At 39.0% G+C, this 20,196-nt stretch overlaps 1 protein-coding gene across 2 annotated transcripts; it reads left to right on the plus strand.

Moving 5' to 3' along the window:
• Positions 1-553: 553 nt before the first annotated feature.
• On the plus strand, positions 554-19,012 carry LOC309705175 (uncharacterized protein). 2 transcript variants are annotated; one of them, XM_082530805.1, is made up of 5 exons: positions 554-843; positions 12,156-12,250; positions 12,497-12,634; positions 14,718-14,780; positions 18,914-19,012. In XM_082530805.1, exons 2-5 carry the CDS (start codon positions 12,232-12,234, stop codon positions 19,000-19,002), a joined length of 309 nt encoding a protein of 102 aa, XP_082386931.1. In that variant the 5' UTR covers positions 554-843; positions 12,156-12,231; the 3' UTR covers positions 19,003-19,012. The 2 variants fall into 2 exon arrangements, 1 of the variants encoding a protein (XP_082386931.1); XR_014276515.1 differs by lacking the exons at positions 14,718-14,780; positions 18,914-19,012 and having other exon boundaries at positions 12,156-12,204; positions 12,497-12,696.
• The last annotated feature ends 1,184 nt before the right edge of the window (positions 19,013-20,196 follow it).

Below are 20,196 nucleotides of genomic sequence, written 5' to 3' on the forward strand. Positions count from 1 at the left end.
CATGAATGAGTTGAAGGGAAGTTATGAAATGTTTCTGAGGGACAAATAACACCAGGATCCTTTTCTAAGTAGCTGACAGCTGGTAACTGTTCAGGGGCGGGTCTAGCAAACTTTTGCCACGGGGGCCAAGTGAGGCATTAACAGGGAGAGGGGGGCACAAAGAAATGCTTTCTTATTTTCATTTAAAATGTCATGCTGTTATTAAATAATTATCTGAAGCTTACAACCAAAGTTTTTATCTGATGTAAAATGTATAGAAATCATACATATACCAACAAGACTGTACATCACTGTCACAACAGCGTTTGTTTTCATTCAAAGGCTTTATGGCTTTAATACCTGGTGGGCCGGTCTCTAGTCAAAATGCCCGGGCTGTTTTTTTCCCCCCAGTCCAGCCCTGGGCACGACACGCAGTGAATTAATCTGAGAGGGTGCATTAAAAAATAAATGGCCGCGCCAGCGGTGCACATCACAAATCAGCTCGCATAGACACATTAGTTGTGCCTCTTCTTAATAAAAGTATCTTAGCTAACAACTAGAGATGGACCGATCCGATATTACGTATCGGTATCGGTCCGATACTGACCTAAATTACTGGATCGGATATCGGAGAAAAATAAAAAATGTAATCCGATCCATTAAATATCACGAAAGCACCTCGCAAAACTTGCAACACGCCGTAACTCACCTCAGAACGTTAGCAGTCGGAGCAGTATGCATCACGTGATAGAGCAGCTGTGGCATGCCGGACCTGTCGGTGGTCTGGATAGCATGTGGAGCTTTGCTAGCAACCCGGCATTTCATCTCTGACAAAGTTATCCCCGAGAGAAGTAAAGCAAGTGTGTAAGTCCATCTCTGAATGTTTGTAAAGCATTCCCACGTTAAGCTTAACAAGCGACTGCCTCTCGCTCTCGGCTGCTACTTCAATCGTGAAACTGCTTAAATGATCAGCTGATCGGCTTTTCTGTCGCGAGTCCTGTCTCTTGTTTGTTTTTGGCCCACTTTGCACCAGAAAGAGGAAACCAGCGGCTGAACAACAGCAGCACGTTTAAGCTCTATAAGCTGTTGTTAGAATGTATTTAATATTACTTTCTACACCAGGATCTTTTTCTACGTAGCTGACGCTGGTAACTGTGCAGGGGCGGATCTAGCAAAGTTTAGCCAGGGGGGCCGATAGGGCATGAACAGGGAAAAGGGGGCACAAAGACATACTTTTCTTTCTTATTCTCATTTAAAATGTCGAGCTTTTAATAAATAATTATCTGACACCCAAAGTTTTAATTTGATGTAAAATGAATAGAAGTCAATTACTGTATATAGTGACTATTAAGTCTAATATATACCCTAGTAAGCTATAGTACTTTTTACTTTGGGAAGGTACCATCTGTGCAGTCTGCAATTTTGTTGAAGAAAGATGTTGAATCTATTTAATATTTCTTGAAAAATAATTGATTTCTGTGCATTTTTTTTCACACTGCATCAAATTAAGGTTGATTACGTCGATTAAGCATCATGAGGTGGCGCGTGAGGGGTGGTTCCTTATTTTTTATTTATTTCTTTTTGTTGTTGCTGGGAGTTGGAACCCTATTAGTTAGGTTGCTTAATATTTATGCTAAGTACTCTTTAAAATACCAGAATAGGGAGGATGGTGTAGGTCTAAGTTTATTAGATTGATCAGTAATGCTGAACTATGAAATATTTTTTTGTATACAGGTATAACAGAATAGCTTTAGTGTAGTTGTTGTTTTAAACTTGAGTATGAACTTGCAGACTTGCAAAATGCAGCAAGATATTTTAAAAAACAGTTTTGTTGATTAAAAAACACTATATCGGATTCATATCGGTATCGGCAGATATCCAAATTTATGATATCGGTATCGGTATCGGACATAAAAAAGTGGTATCGTGCCATCTCTACTAACAACCCCAACTAACAGATTCAACTTGTAATTGGATAAAAATAACTTAGCTTGCTGGTGAGAGCGACGTTGTTAGCTTTCCACATTCTGACACTTCAAAAGCTTCAGGAGGTTTCCACTCAGGACAGCATCAGCACCACGGCGATACACGGATACATCCGTAGACTCGAGGCACAATGCATTTTTGGAACTTCCAGGCGTATGGACCAATGTTTTATTTTCTGATCAAACCAGAAATCTTTAATGAACAGCTGGATTGAGTTAATGCCAGTTAATGCAACATCGAAGCAGCTGGAATCCACAGCTTTGCGTGTTCATGGAGTTTGCATTTTCACCTACTGGACATCACTACCTGACAAGTTTAACTGTCTTCAGAACATTGCAGAGGCCTTATTGACAGTATTTGGCTCTAATATCTGTGTGAGCATATTTTCTCTCACATGAGTCCTCAGGTAGCCGTCTGAATGCTGGACACTCGGAGACCTGTGTCTCTGAGTGGGAGACCAGAGATCACATTAACAGGTGTGTCTCTGTATTAACAGACATGCCATATTGGCTTGGTTTATTTTTCTTATCATTGTTGTGAGGAGACCATAAATAGCATTTGTATTTTCTGTTGTACAGTCCATTTGCTGTTATGGAGTTCTTGTTATGGATAAAAAGTGTCTTCTTTTGTTTCAAAATAGCTGATAACTATTCGCTGATAGCTGCCAACATCTGCGAACAAATATAATTCTATAAAGTGGTTCTATATAGTGTGTAACTGTTCATATAGAGCGTTATTAAATTTATTGCTAATGCAATCATATGGCACACTGACCTCTGAGGAAATTTTAAATGGCACTCGCCATCAGAAAGGTTGCCTACCCCTGCTGTATACACACAGTTATCACACAATGTTAGCCCAAGGAGTTTCTTCAAAACAATAAACCTCTATTTTAATGGTGTGACATACTATAGTCTACCAAATGTGATGAGGAATAAGCATTACTATTCTCTTGTGAGTGAATTAATTTAACATATTACACATTAAAATGTTTCATTAATATGATTTAATGAGTCCTAAGAATATTCATTAAAGGCTAAATAATAAAGTTCCAAAGGAAAAGCTCATGTAGGTATTCTGACTGTCTTTAGCAACAGCATCTTCACCTGTATTTCACTTGTATTATAAACTGGGTGAGGGAATCCCCTCTGTGCTCATTTATTTGGTATCTCTGCTGGAGACAAAGGGTATCTTCTCCATTTAGTGATTTTCAGTACTGCCACTTGAAACAGTCAATAGTGTAAACGGCAATGAACTCAGAAATGGATTTTGTGCTCCTGTGAAACTACAGTTCACACCGTTTGGATGGGATAATCCTTGTCCCTGGAAAAATCTGCATTTTATCCAAGCACATGCTAAATAAAAGAAACATGAAACAGATTCAGAGCAGTAAATGGTCATATTTTACAAAGCCTACACCTTTTTTTGTGTAAAAATATTTCACATCTGAGTTCTCTCAAAGCTTCAATCATCCGTTTTGTTTGTGTAGCTTTTCCTTCCACAGTTTTCCCTACCAATCAACTTTCCATTAATATCCTTTGCTAAAAGCCAGCTCCCTAAGCAAACTTTCTGTGACTTCCTCGCCTCATGGGGTGTGTTATGTCATCTGGGTGTAATCAAGTGAACAGTGTTTCCCCTTTTTGTGGTTGCGTGTAACATACAGTGATGAACAGCCATTTACTTGGACTCAAAATGAAACAATGCTATAATCTGATATTCTATATTTCCCATTCTTCATGCTCTTTGCACCAGAATCATTAAAATTTAAACACAAAAGGCTTGAACTCAACTTTATGAATGAACATAGTGTAGAAAAACAAATTTTAGACTTTTTATTTAAATTACGAAAAAAGTAAAGTTTTTCACTATATTACCACTGAACTTGTACAGTAAAATGCTCTACAAAGTTGCAACTTATTTCAGGATGTTGAACAGGAGTCATTCACTGGGGCTATTTGTTACTTTTCTTCAAAGAACCTTGATATGCTAGGCATCTCTGAAGAAATATGACTCTCACTTTTTGTTGTATTTCAGCTGATGACACAGCTTCTGTAATGGGTGGACATGGAGAATACAGACATGCAGGCACATCCTTACGCAAACCTATCAGGCCTTTATGCTGTAAAACATATTATGGAAGTGAGTCATTTTCAGATGTCTAGACCCTCTGTACTTAGTTCTTCAGAAAGTCCAAAAGTCTGCTGTTCATGTCACTAAATGGAAGAGGGGCCGCCTCCTTTTCTGTGTGAAGATTCGCAAAAATGTGGGAAGGCAAAAAGAGGAGAGAAATCTATCAACTTAATATTTTTTTTAGTCTAAGAAGAAGCTGTCTACTTATAGTTCAGTAGAGCTGAAAGGCTGTTCGGATTCAAACTTATATTATTAAAGTTTATTTATTGGTTTAATTGACTGACTGAATGTTGCAGCTTTGCATATTAATTTCTGATTTTATCCTAAAATTGCAAATCTCTGATGTGATTTCTGCTGAAGCCACTCTCTGAGTTTGGATGTCACTGCCCCAGGTCGCCTCCACCCTCCTCTCTCAGGCCTTGGTATTTTTAGAGCTTCTCGTGTTTCTTCTTCCTGATTTTCTATCTCTTCATATAGCTACATCTATCACTATGATCTGGGCTCTCCTTTCAGCTGCAGGCAAACCTTTACAGATCCACAATAGAAAACATCCCCTGTCTCCGAATGACAGTTTGGGATAGCAGCTGCACAAAACGAGACAGAAAGGACTTGGGTAGTAAGAACAAGACAGGTGACTGAAGAAATCCTCTCCCAGATGTAGTGGCCATGTCCATAAGAAGGCCAGCTGCATTGCTGCAGACTTCCCTCTCCTGGGTAATAAATTTTTTTTGCCCCTTTGCCTTGCCTGAAGGTATATAGACCCATAAAAACAAGACTAAGGGACCATAAAAACAAGACCATGCACCCGCCTTTAAGCTGAGGACTGCAGCACAGAATTTTGTTATGTATAATGACCATATATAATCTTTGAATACACCGGGGTAAGTGACCTTGGATGTATCTGGTAACTATTTGCTTTTTGGCTGGAAAGTATGAATCTCCAAGGGCAACCATGATCCGCCTCAGCTGCGCTGCTGGGTCTGGACGAGCCACTAATCACAAATGAAAGAACTCCTTTTCCTGTGCTTTGTGGGTTACTGCAGAAGTATCTGCAGGAACTTTTCCACAAAAGTAGCCTCACTTTGCTCAGAGAAGAGCTTGTTTGGTCCCGCATCTGCGTAAAAGTTTAAACAGGTAAACCACTCTGCACTGCTTTGCACATTCATCCTCCAGGCTATAGTGTTCACTCATCTACTCACATACCCTCTTTAATGACGATACTTACTTTCACACATGATGGCTTTTCAAAAATTAGTTTTATGTTAATTTCATGTTTTTCTTTAAAATAGATTGGTACCTTGTGAAAGCTGCTGAGCTTTTCAAGAACATGTAAACACTTGTAAAAAACCTGGGTGTTCACAAGCTTTTTTCTGGTGGTATTTCTTTACCTCCTCACATAATGATATCACAGACTTTAATAACAACATTTAGATGTAAGAGATTTAAATACAACAGGTTCTACTTGTTATTTTATGAGTTGAAGACATGGGTAACTGTCTGTTATTTTATTAAATTTGTTTAAGAATTACTAAAAAAACGTTTTAAGACAGTTTGAGTAATTTTTTGTAGTTCACTGGCATTATTAGCAGAGTCTCATAAATTTCATTGGATGTACTTGCAATTTTTTTTTCTTTAACAACTATAATGAATAGTGCCAGCTGTAGTATTGGTGCTTTGTTTTCTTTGATACAGCATCAAGGGATACCACCTGTTTGTGAAGGGTCTCATAGGTACATTTATATGCTTGCCTTTGGTAATCGCCTCTGTGTGCAAAGCCGTGACAAGAACACCTGCTCTGCTGGATAAACATACACAAGGATTCAAGCAAAGCTCCAGGTTATGTGCATGTTGGTGATTACTTAGGGGCTGGTGTTCATAAGCTGTGTTTCTGTAGAGGCTTAGCTGAGTTCTAACTTTTGCATACTTGAGTTAAAAACTATGAATCTCTAACACATGTTTGTGTGTTTTTTTATATGTTAATATTCTGTGGCTACAGTAAAATATGTGTTTTGCCACTGCAAAACACATGCCAAATGTCCTTGGGCAAGATACTAACCCCATGTTTGCCTACTGGTGGTGGTCAGAGGGCCCGGTGGCGCCAGTGTCCGGCAGCCTCGCCTCTGTCAGTGCGCCCCAGGGCAGCTGTGGCTACAATGTAGCTTGCCATCGCCAGTGTGTGTGAATGGGTGAATGACTGAATGTAGTGTGAAGCGCTTTGGGGTCCTTAGGAACTAGAAAAGTGCTATACAAATGCAGGCCATTTACCATTACTCATCAGTTCAGTTTAATTCAAACTTTTAATTAAGTTTCACTGATTTTAATGAATGATTAAGTCATCGTTTATCCTTTTATTTCTTTTTTTCAATTCTGTATTTTTTTGTTTTTCAGGGCCATGCTGCTTTGCATTGTCTTGCTTAAGTAAGCAAGGTCTACCCTGAAATACTAATGAGAATGAGTGCCAGAACATGTTGCTCTGAATCATCACCCTCATCCCCACAATCTGTTTTCCCTACAAAAGTTGGGTCAAAAGTTGGGTCAAAAGTCCTTGAAATATTCTTTCCACTGCCCAGCTATATTCTCAGTTACCGCTTTCACCTCCTGAATTGCTTGAAGACGTCTTTCTCACCCGAATGGTTCCTTTAACCTCCAATGTCCACTTTTTGGTTTGGGGATTAGCACTGCAACAGGCACAAACCATTGTTCCTGTTGTGCAGAAACTGACTATTCTACATTTGCCATCAAGGTGCAGAATACGGGCCATTCTGACTCTGCTCCCTTGGAACCCTTCTGAAATTCTGCAGGAGGTCAGAATGCAAGATCTCATGTTTAACAGTAGAGATGCTCTAATCCAGGAGTTACAGTTACAGCCTTCATAAACCCAATGGTTTATTCTCAGATGAATTAGGAACAATTCCTCATTTATTACAGAACCCTGAATACCTAAATTGTGTTTCAATTTAATACTTTGAAGAAACCGTCAAGATATTGTGGGAATATTGTGGGATAAGTATTGTCAGAATATGGCTTTTTTATTATTATTAAGCAATTAAGACTGCTGGCACACTTCCATTTAAAAATCATTTATTGACTCTAGGTAGTATTTAAAAAATATTTTGATTAGTTAGCCTACAGTATTTTACCTGAAAACAAGTACAAAATACAACTCCCCCTGTATAATTTAGAAAAACGGAGTATAGCAAATGTTTGTTTAGACTGACGCAGCTACAACTGGATGTGTCAAGGTTTGAGAAAATCATGTTTGGTGTTAACAAAATGTAAAGAATACACTGATATTTAATGATTATTTGCATATGTGCTCCACTGACCATTGAACAGTTCTGCATATTGGATTTAATGTTTCTAGTGCATCCAATCCAGAAATACTGCAATAAAGTTGTTCCACTGGTCTTTAGTTGATCTGCCCAGCTTTGGAATTCAGCTGCTTTGAATAGTCAATGATTTCCAATATCAAAGCAGATTTTAGTAAAATAAAGATCTAATGCTGAAAAAGATTTAGCAGACATATTATATCATCAGGCTGACTACTGAAAAGAAAGCTTTGAATATGTCAAAGAAATTCTATGAAAGTCTTGCTACCAAACGGATAAGGATTACGAATAAGAACACCAGTGCAATAGTTCACACTGTGAATAGCAGTCAGCTCTCGTGGAAATATGAAAATATACACATATACGCACACATTTACACACCTGAAATAATCATCGACGTTATGAACAAATACATCTAAAAAAAACATTCGTTGCATGCCATTCATGTTCAGCCAGAATGAATTAAACATCAGGCAGAATCCTGAATGCTCACTGTACATTAAAAATGCAGAGGATCTTTCTAACAGGTATTAATGAGCCTGATTGGCAGAATGAGCCATGTGAGTGAATGCTCATTTGGGCCATGTTGTTTGGATGCCTCTGCTCTGTGAAGCGCTACCTGGATCGCACAATTAATATCTTTGTAGCATTATTGTCAGCAGAAGCAGGATGATTACCCCCCGAGAATAGACATCTAATTGTCAATATAGTGGATCACCATAAAACTGAAGCTGCTGTTCTCTTTTCTAATTGCAAGACAGAAAAAAATAGCAGGGCAACATGTGGGAGACCCTGGGAAGCGCTTCAGATTTATTCCACTGATGATCACTGGTCATTACTTCAATAATATTTAATCCTTACTAAGCCTCATGGTTGTCTCAGATCACACTTCATCGAGTATGAGGTACGATCAAAAGGTTCTGAGAATAAGTTCATAAAAATTGAAAGCCTTACTTATAAATTTACTAATAAAAGTCAATAAAAATCCACTGCTACGCAGCTAATATTTTTAGATCTCTCCCTGGAAGGCCTGTTTTTACTACTGTGTTCTGCACCACAAACTTGCAGTAAATCTCTCTTTCAAACCGGCTTAAATTTCATATGAAGAGCATCATCACTGTTGATGAGAGATGGGGCTCTGGCTATGGATATGATGAGCAATTTTAACCAGGTTTCAGATGAAGAGTCCACAGTTTCCAAGACCGATGGCTGTGCGTCATGTGAGGAGTAAGTCCAGGAGCATGCGCATCATGTTTTGAATATTCATTGTGTTGTACAGTGTGAACTGGTACCCCAGGTTGAGACTGTCAACACTGTTCTGCTGTAATGTCCTGACAACTTTCTTCTGAATATCAGCGTGTCATCTATTACCAGGTCAGAGCACACTATTAAAGCAGGAATTTTCTGGTCACATCAGTGCAATAATTTCTCACTGCAGGCTCACTCATTAGATTTGCCTCCCCACAACTTCATCCACTTCTGAAAATGAAAATCAATTTGAAGGATCACCATTTTCACACACTGAAGGAGACACAGCAGCCAGGGATCCATAACAGGCCTTCTACACAGAGATTTTAATCTTAGTAGCTGCACTCTCTTTAAAGACAAGAACTTAAATATAAAGGTGGTCACACCATATACTGGCTTTCAAGCTTGTTAGAATGGTAAAATTCTGTCTTATATTCTTATACAGAATAAGATTATATTCTGTATGTGCATGCATTAATGCATGTTTTGACAAACTGAGTTCCTGGCGCAATATAAAGTTGCAGTATGAATGTTTTCATCTAACCTCCATCACTCTGCTTGTTTATGTGCTTGGTTAGGCAACTTGACCTTGTCTGCTCCTGACCTGTGTCCTGCACAGTCCTCTACGTATGTTTCAGTTCACTTATGGAAGAGCTATTTCATTCATATTTCTGTTTCAGAGGAAAAGACTTGATGAGTAAAAGACCATGCCTATGACCATGTAAATATAATATGACGGAATGGCCAATATTTACTAATTAGCAGTATATACTAAAGGCAGTTACTTTCTGGAGCTATTTTTTTTAATGTATTGAATACAGTATATAATGTAAATAAAAAAATAAATGGATACAGCCACTTAAAATTGCCAGCTGCTTGGTGACAGCCTCTATACAGATCTGTGGTAGATCTGTGCTGAATTCCCGCCTGCTCCTTGGCTGTGATGAGATTCTCAGTCACTAATGTTGACACCACAGTCCTGACTAGTAACGGCCCTAAGCAGCATGTAATTATATACAAACAGCATGTTACACTGAACCGCTGTTTTGTCTGCTCATTGCTGTAGTACAATAATAATAATAATAATAATAATAATAATAATAATAATAATAATAATAATAAAGGGAAAAAAGGAAGGTGAAGAAAATAGGAGAAAATATTATAAAAGAAGCACAAGGAGAGCACAAATAAAAAAGTACGATGTATCACCAACTGCTGCACCTGCACCACCAAAGTCAGATGCCTCAAGTGCCCAAGAATTGTAACCTTGTAGAGCCCCTCCCCCAAAGGAAATAGTCAGCAAGAAAATGACCAATGTGGGAGTGTTTACCTGCTCTTTACTGTGTTGGCACATGGTAATGATGAGCGTATCAGTGGAGGAAATATTCCCTTACATTTAGTTACAGTACTTTTCCAAAGATGACGAGTTTAATGAAACACATTCCCCACTCCTGTGTAATCCATTATTAAATGTAAATGATATTAATAAATAATCAGACAAAAGAGGTTATTTTAGGGGGCACTATTAAATGTCAGAACAAGATCCAGAGTTTGAGTGAAGTGATGGGTGGACTCAGCCAATTGAGTCTAATAGTAGATTAAATGCCATGTTGAGGCTGCCATTTCCAGTATTTATATGGATGTTAAGATCACCCACAATAATAATTTTATGTGAAATGAATACTAAATCATTTAAAAAGTCTGAGAAATGAGATAGAGACTCTGAATAAGGGCCAGGTGGAGTAAGCAACAGCAAATAAAATAGTTTTTTGAGTTTTCCTGCTAGGGTGGAAAAGGCTAAGAGTCAGGCTTCTAAATGAATGAAAACTCTGTCTGGGTCTATGGTTGATTAATAAGCTGGACTGGAAGATTGCTGCCAGTCATCCTCCTCGGCCTGCACTTTGGGAAATCTGATAGTTTGTATTTACTAACCATCCTGCTGTAACCAGGTTTCTGTAAGGCAGACTAAATCAACATGTTTAAATCAATTATTAAATTATACACTAACAGGGACTTAAAAGAGAGAGACCTAATGTTTAATAAATCACATTTAACTGATTTTTACTCTTTGGTGCAGCTGAGGGTAGCTGCTATATTGTTCTTTATATTTAAATTGTGTTTTTAAATTGGCCCTGCGACAGACTGGCGACCTGTCCAGGGTGTACCCCGCCTCTCGCCCTATGACAGCTGGGATAGGCTCCAGCGCGCCCCGCGACCCTGAAAAGGATAAGCGGAAGCGAATGGATGGATGGATGGATGGATTGTGTTTTTCTGATTTTTGGCTTGGTCTGGGAGAAGACAGTTTCACTGGGGATGGGGTGCTAATAGGAGGAGAGAAGCTGTAGAGAGGCTTACATGCAAAACTGGCTGCATGCAAACCCAGTGAGGGAGCAAGTAATCTATTATTGACCATAATTTCCTGTATGCCTGTGTTTCTTGCTAGAAACATATGGAAATCATAATTCAGATCAAGGACAGACAGATGAAGTAGAATTAATATGTTTTGATTTTGGTGATAAATCTTCCATTAGGCATTGCCTGAAACAGTTTGTAGTATAGTATAGAGCAGATGTGCTGTGGATAACTTTGGATCATGTGGAATTCACCATTTTTAAGACATGACCAATTTGCAGGATTTAATAAAGTTAAACAAAGAAATTTGTTTGTCGCCCATCTGTTTGCAACAGTTTCTGCAAAATCTCAAATTACATTCAGTGATACCTCAGTGACTTATAGACATTATACATATTATATTATATCTCAGTAATGCGACTCTGGCGCTTCACATTACATCTAGACAGACAGACAAATAGATAGATAGATAGATAGATAGATAGATAGATAGATAGATAGATAGATAGATAGATAGATAGATAGATAGATAGATAGATAGATAGATAGATAGATAGATAGATAGATAGATAGATTGATTTACCACAATTACCACTGGGACCACTGTTGCCTTCATCCTCCACATCTTCTCAAGTTCTTATCTGAGCACTTGGTATTTCTTCACCTTCTCGTGTTCCTTCTTACTGATGCTGCTATCACTCGGTATCGCTATGTCTATCACTACGGCTATATTCTTCTGCTTGTTTGTTTCACCACTTTGACTTGGCTTGGTCATTCTCGACCACCCTGTCTCCCATTTTGACCAGACCATACTCGTCACAGATGTTTCTGTATACTATGCTGGCTGAACCCCCCCACCCCCCACCCCCCCACCCCACTGGGATCATGTCATGTTTTGGCTTTAAATTAGATTTAACACAGATTCAATAAACTGACAGCAGTTTTAAAGCATTTATTAAAAGGCTTGAGTTAAGTGAGAACAGGCGAGTGACTTGGAGAGTGGTCTTGCAATAGGAAGGCTACTGGGAACACTGCCAGAGACGGAGTTAAGCGCAGCCAAGGCGAGTTCAAAAGGATTTTGTAATTGTTGTGATCAGTTTCAATGGCCTCACTTGTTTGTTTCCTGAACAGGAGTTTTGGAGGGGTAACTGGCAGGCAGGCAGAAATCCAAAGCAGCTGGGTGAGTGGCATTGGAGAGTGAGTGGTGATGCAGAGTGAGCTGGCAGGTGAGCTTCTAGTAAATACTTCCTTTTGAATATATGTGGGGGAAAAGCTTGAGACAGAATGTCTGGCCATGATTGCAGAATTCCTAAGGAACACATGGATCCAGGAAAAAGGTTTTATAGTACTGATTTTTGTACAGGCAAATAAGAGGCAGACAGGGAAAAAGAGTTAACAGATGAAGACCACAAAAGCTAGCAGTTATTATGGAGAACCTGATTGCCACAATATGGATATTAATGACTTGACAGAGTTACAGCAGAACCATCCAGATGCAGGAAAGGCAGCCGAGAGGAAGAAACTTTGCCAAAGGACAGGCCAGTCAGGATGTGCCAACCCTCAACACCACCTAAGACTTACAATGAGAGGGACAAAAAGAGACACTAAACGTAAGCCAGGCTGGACCATAACAAACATATGTAATTTTAATTATATTGTGACACTGGGCACAATTCTCACATTGGTCATTTCCATTTGTGAGAGAGTTTAGTGCAACTGGTCAAATTGGTGCTGCACAACCAATCAAAAATGATAATGACTTTGGAATAAAAATAAAAAGGAGGTAAAAAAGGACTGCACTTTGTTTAACTGCTGAATACAAGAAAAGACCATGTAAGGAGCGATAAACTAAAGAGAGATATGAAAGGATTAAGGGATGGGAAGGTTTAAAGAAGTGAAAAGAGGGTGGAAAGGAGGGATGATGAGACATTCAAATGAGGGTTAATAGTTTTATAATCGCACAGGGTGATTCCTGACATGCTTTTAATGTAGGAGCTTGGATGACACACAATATTCAGGGTAATTACATGGTGCCATGGAAGGCTTTTAAATCCTTACCAGCAGAAGCTCGTGCTGTGCTATACTTGTTTGTCAGATAGAAAGAACATCGCAGCCTGATACTGTTCATCAAATCGCTGCCGCAAAGAAGGTGTAGCAAAGATTTTAAGAGCTGCATTACTTCAGACAGATTATTTCCGGCATTAATCAAGATATTTTATTTAAGAGATTAAATTGGCCGCCAGCTTTTCTCAGAAATCTGCCATACAAACTGCGTACAACAAATGAAACAAGTGCATTTGTATGCATTTGTGTCTTATAAATCATTCTAATAATACTCTAGGACTTTAAGTGCACTGAAGAAATTCTAGACAACATAACAAACAAATTCTGTATGTGTTGATTAGTTTCAGAAATGTCCTTCCCACAGTCAGATAAGAGGTGTTGTGTCAGTCATTATCTTACTGTAACGTTGAGAAACTGACAAACTTTCACACCCGTTTAACACTATAATTTGCCAACTGTGTGGAGGTGAGAGAGAAGCCAGGCATTGCATTTGTCATGGACAACACACTGTAACACTATCAGTGTCGCTTTACACACTGATTGTTAAATGGCGAAGCCCCTTCGCCGTCTGTAAGCGAAACACTGGATTTTTCACATAGTCAGAAAAATGTATATCTAAAACTAGGCAAGAAGACAGAAGGGATCACGTTGTGATGTTGATAGCAGAGTTCCTGTCGAAGGTTCAGACATTTGCATCCTCAGCTAGGTTACACCCTTAAGCGGTTACTTTTAACCACCACGTGTCTTTTGAAGTTGCTTGAATTACACTTTTGGGGAAAAGCAGGGGCGATTTTAGGCCATTTTGGGGGGTGCTGAAGGACCCCCAAAATGAATCAAAGCACCCCCAAAGATTTCTTACTTTTTTTGACAATATTTGCTGTTTGTGTGACACACTACTAAAAATATAAAAAACATACAGTACTTGGTTGAGATGGAACATTTTAACAACAAAAGTATAGATACCCCCCCCCCCCCAAATGGTTTGTTCCAGCTCACCTCTCCCCTGCTCTGGCTCTAGCACTGTTGCTGCCAGAGCGGTGGTGGCTGAGACGCAGCAGAGCAGAGGTGTGAGTGCCTGGCTTAAAACAGGAAATGTTTACTGCATTTAACCTTCAGTTACTCTTTATGTAGTTAGGTAGGAGTCAGACCATGTTTCTTTTTAGCTGAAAAACATTACACCCAGGTAACCTGCAGTGTTGAAAACGTGTTTTGCGACAATGTTTGCGACCCTACAATCCGTCCTACTGTGTAGTAAAATCAGCAACATTTGACTGTCCTGTTGCTCCCATTGAAATTTATACAGCCTATTTAAAATCTAAAACTTAAAATTGTCCGTAGCCTGCTGTTGTTACCACTGTCCTGTTTGAAATGGAATGAGAGAAGCTGCTTATTTTGTCACATGTGCATGTGCCGATATTGAACCCAGGAGCAACATTCAGGTAAGTGTAAGAACAAATGATCTCAATATTTATATATTTTATTAGATGTTCATGTGGTTTGGTTATTTGCCTTTTGGTTGAAAGTAGACTGAGAGAGGACTTTTTTTATTAGTGATCTTAATAATATGTTTTTTAATGAATGTAATTTTTTCATCTAATTGAATACAATCTATTTGTGTATGATTATCAGTCCAAAGAGGGAGAGAGGAAAGAGGGGAACATGAGGAGAAAGTGCAAGGTCAGGAAGAACCAGGTAAGAAAACAGACAAGGAACAGTGACAGGCAAAACAGAAACCGTTTAACTGCTTGAGAGAGTTGACTACCAAAAGTATTTGCCAACTTCAAGGTGGGGCGACACAGGTTAGAATGAAAGGAATAAATCTGCAGAGCCATAGTACAGGGTGGGCCATTTATATGGATACACTGTAATAAAATGGGAATGGTTGGTGATATTAAAGTCCTGTTTGTGGCACATTACTATATGTGAGGGGGCAAACTCCTCAAGATGGGTGGTGACCATGGTGGCCATTTAGAAGTCGGCCATCTTGGATACAACTTTTGTTTTTTCAATAGGAAGAGGGCCATGTGACACATCAAACTTATTGGTAATGTCACAAGAAAAGCAATGGTGTGCTTGGTTTCAACGTAGCTTTATTCTTTCAGTGTTGGATTTGCCAAAATGTGGACACAAGAAAACTGTTACTAATGAAGAAATATCAGTGGCTGTCCTAGCTTCATTCAGCAAGAGCCCACAGCGTAGCACTCGCCGCATGTCACTGGAGAGTGGCATTAGTCGAACATCCCTTTGGCAGATATTAGCTACTCACAAACGGCACCCTTACAAACTCCAGCTACTGCAGCATCTCAACGAGGATGACCCAGATCAGCGCACAGAATTTGCAGAATGGGCAAAACAAAAATTGGAACAGGTCCCTCAGTTCACGCAGAAGATTTTGTTCACCATTCACATAAAAGATGAGGCCAACTTTTATGTGAATGGTGAAGTTAACAAACAAAACCACTGCTATTGGTCTGACACTAACTCACATTGGATGGATCCCTCCAAGACTGTTGGAACAACAAAAGTGATGGTTTAGTGTGGTATATGGGGTACAACGATAGTGGGTCCATTCTTCATCAATGGAGACCTCAAAGCCACTGGATATTTGAAATTGCTACATGATGATGTGTTTCCTTCTTTATGCACTGAAGCTGGCACGTTCCCTGACTTTTTCCAGCAAGATGGTGCACCACCACATTATGGGTGCCAGGTCCGAGCATTCCTAGATGAACAGTTTGCTGGAAAGTGGATTGGTCGTCGTGGGCCAGTTGAATGCCCCCCAAGGTCTCCCGATCTGATCCCCTTAGACCTTTATCTTTGGGGTCATCTGAAGGCAATTGTCTATGGTGTGAAGATACGAGATGTGCAGCACCTGAAACTACGGATACTGGATGTCTGTGCTGGCATTTCTCCTGCCGTGTTGCTATCAGTGTGTGAAGAGTGGGAGAAGAGGGTTGCATTGACAATCCAACACAATGGGCAGCACATTGAACACATTTTATAAGTGGTCAGAAACTTGTAAATAACTCATGAAAGAATAATGTTACGTTGAAATCAAGCACACCATTGTTTTTCTTGTGACATTACCAATAAGTTTGATGTGTCACATGGCCCTCTTCCTATTGAAAAAACAAAAGTTGTATCCAAGATGGCCAACTTCTAAATGGCCACCATGGTCACCACCCATCTTGAGGAGTTTGCCCCCTCACATATAGTAATTTACCACAAACAGGACTTTAATATCACCAACCATTCCCATTTTATTACAGTGCATCCATATAAATGGCCCACCCTGTAGTATCTGCAGTAAAGATATTTTCATACATTGTACCATAGGCAAAGTTGCCTCCATTTATATATATTTTTTCAATAATGTGTACATTTCAAGGACTCTATTTTTGGAGTGTATTTTCATATATCTGTATTATATTATAAATACACATTAAAAGTGAATCTCTGTCCAAAAAATGCACTCAGTTTACTTCTTACTCACTATGATCACCATTCATCATTTTCCCCCAGTAAAGTAATTAAGGTTAGGATGTGTGTGTGTGTTTTTTAAATTCCAATCCATTCTTCTTTAGCAACATTTAAATAACCTTGATCAGATTTGATGGTTTTGTTACAGACTTTAAAAAAGTGTTTTGCTTTTCTTTCACAGATGTGGGGATTAAATTGTGTTAAAATGTACAAAACAATGATGTCATGTTTTGTGACGAGGACCCAGGCATTTAAGGATGCAGGGACTGACAGAGACAGGGAAGAAGTCTCATCGTGACGAGTAAAGTTTATCTTGCCTGGCTGAGCAGCTCTGGGTGCTCAGCACCCCCAAAGCTCTGATCCTAGAATCGCCCCTGGAGAAAAGCCTCTTTTAAGTCCAGGGTTGCTGACATAGACGGTAACCGTGGTTGCAAGGACCCTGCAAGGGTTCCTTAGTTAGCTGTCACCAACCGCAACTGGAAGATTTCTCTGCGCTGGCCATCTCGACTAAAATAACTCTCCTAAAACATGAAGATAGACGTGTGTTGATAAGCAAACCTAATCTGCAGTCTCCTCGTGCTGATTTTAAGCATTTTTCCTTCACATGTTTTATTGCATTGCACCTTTTTTTACTCACACCAGAAAGCAAAATAAATAAATGCATAAATAAATAAATAAAAAAAAGATAAAAAGAAAAGAAAATGCTTCTTTCATCTCCTGAGAGAAATCTTTGTTGCAAATTACATATCAAATCTAACTTTGGGACTGGATGTTTGGTAATGGCGCTACACTAAAATAGCCTATCTATATTCAACTTTTTTGAAGGAAGCAACCATTTATGAGTCAAAATACAGGAATGTTCCCAGGGAGAATGGAGATGATTCATTATTAATAGGATGCTTTCCCCTCCTGGCTTTTTTTTTGCTTGTTTTCTCTGGATACACTTCATGTCTTCTTTACATGTGCAATGCATAAAAGTTTTAATGGCAGTTGAACTGTTTCAGCAGGGGGTCTTTGCACGGTGAGAGCTGGTTTTAGTTCTCAAAGCTCGGACTATCAGATTCTTATGCTTAGTCTTCCTGTAAAAACCAAGCCCGATTCTCACAGGTTTTCATAAATGTGACCTGAATAACTGCTCTTGGTTGCTGTGCTGTTATGCAGTAAATGCAGCTTTCTACTGCTTTGAGCTTCTCAGAATGGCAGCCAATCAATGAACAGCCTTATTCAGTCCAGGCAGGACTGACAAATCAATGCGTTTTGGACTGTGTGATACTAATTATTTGAAGCATTCACACTTTCTTTTCTGTACTTATTTAAATACAGTAGATGTGGTCACTGTAATTGACCAGGCATTAAATTGGCCTTAAAGAAAACATTTAAGAGATTGTTTATGCTAAGTACAGCCATATTGATCATTTTCTGATAAACTTTGGTTTTTGGGAAAACGGGGTGGACTTCACTGCCCAGATACCTCTGCAGCTGACACAGTCTTTTAAGTTACTCTAGTCAGTTTAGTCTGTTTATGTAATTATCCTTTGATTAATGTTAATGCAATACTGTGCTAAGGTTTTAATCCATCCCTCATTTCTTTATACTTTGCTTCCAGTTAGCCAGATTTTTTTGCTATTGGGCAATTGATTGTCACTTTCTGAAGATCTTTTAAAATTTTCCTTTGGATGTTTGTTATTATGATTTCAGAGGAAATGTTTTTAACTGTTAATCCACTTAACACTGACCTATGAATCATTCAAACTTAAGATAGGGCACCTAAGTGAAGGTGTTGTGTCTAGCAACACCTCAGAATGGTGTGCAGTGCGGTTAGCGTAAATTGGTAAAGTGGAGGACAAAAGAAGAAGCAGTAAGTCTAACAAACTATCTACAGCAGACAACACTAACTAAAACTTATGTACATAAGAAAGAGGGAGAAAAATCCAGCCAAGAATTGACCTCAGAGAAACATCTAAGCCTTCAGCTATAGCTTAATTAGAAAAGCTCTCAGTCAAAAGGACATTCTTAAGCAATGGAAATAGGGAGAAAAGGCTGAGGTTGGCCAAATTACATAAGAGCTGTAAATTACAAGAACCTACGTTTCATAACATTTAGTGCCACCGATCCTTTTTTTTTCCTGCATGAGGAGGCTTCTCCAGTTTCATGTGTATCCATAGACAGACAGAGAGAGAAAACATGTGAGGTTAAAGGAGATACAGTAACACTTTCATTTTCTCATCACTACAGGCTGCAGAGTTCTCACAAAACTTTGGAGGTTATCTTTGTTCTCTTTTGTGCTGCGTGCTTGGATAATCTGCTTTTTCAGATCTTTACTTACTTTGTGTCTGTCTTCGCAGAATCCCCCTCTACCCCCCACCCCTCCAATCCTGTGGTGATAAAGAGCTTAACATGGATGGTTCAGGGTTATGGATATTTAGAAGTATGAGATACTTTTATGGCTGCAGATTTTGGTTTAAAAAAATCCACAGCAGGGAGGTTGAGGCAACAATGAAGAGGCTGAAGTGTTGGAGTAAGAATGTGAAAAAATGGAAAGGGATGTTGTGGAAGACGGGTAGGAGAACGGTTTTCACTGATAATAGTTAGGTATTGTTAAAATAACTGCATTAAAATCGTAATAATAAATGAATAATTTAACTCTGGTTAAATAGTAAATGTGTCTTCAACCTCCAAAGTGATCTTTAGATTGCTCCAATACATAAATAAATAAATAAATAAATGAACACTTTGAAAACACATCAGATGTCAATGGAAAAAAAAACCTGTTGGCTATATACTAATATGGACTGGGTAATGTGTTAGGGATTAAAGCATGCCACATCATTTGATGGCACTCCCTGAGAATCAAAGTGAAAATATTATGTGGCAGGCTAGTTCCTCTAGCCCAAGTTTCACTGCAACATGTCAAAATGGAACTCAGTAGTTTGCATTGCAGTCAGGGTGCCGTTCCCTAGTCTGTAGTCTTTGTGTCCCTCTATTGAAATGCCTCTCTAGACCTTCATTTACTCACTTTAAGCTAGTCATGCTGAATGATGTTACAGGCATATCATGTTCTCCACATCTTCTCCAGACCCGTTCGTGTCTGTCACATGTACCCAGGTTGACCTTGGGCACATGTGTGAACACCACAGGGTGCCAGTGATGACAAAAGCCAGTTGGGTCCCACAGTGCCAAGCAGTGAACATAGGGCCTATTAGAAAATGTTGACTAAAAGCTGTTCCCTTAATTTTTTAAGCTGAGTATTATGAATGGTAAAACATTGGTTTTGGCCTTAGTGTGTTGCATTTGCATTGCATTTAAGTGTTCTCCTTGCTCTTGTGTGGGTTTGCATGTTAGTTTAACTGGTCATAGGTATGGATGTGAGAGTGTGTCATTACAAAAAAACAGAAAAAAAAGGAAACAAAGAAAAAAAAAAGAGAGTGTGTCATTGCACCGTAATGGATTGGTGACCTATTCAGCATATGTTGCACCTTTCAAAATATATCAGCTGGAATAGGCCCCACTGAAGTACTCTTCAGTGGTACTCTGATTGTAAATACTCTTGTACTCACTTGCTGCTACACTATCTGAACAATATACATTAAACAACAATATCTATAGACAGTTTTACACGGCTTGTGTT

The sequence above is a fragment of the Aulonocara stuartgranti genome, assembly GCF_965226115.1.
Source record: "Aulonocara stuartgranti genome assembly, chromosome: 4".
Lineage (NCBI taxonomy): Eukaryota > Metazoa > Chordata > Actinopteri > Cichliformes > Cichlidae > Aulonocara > Aulonocara stuartgranti.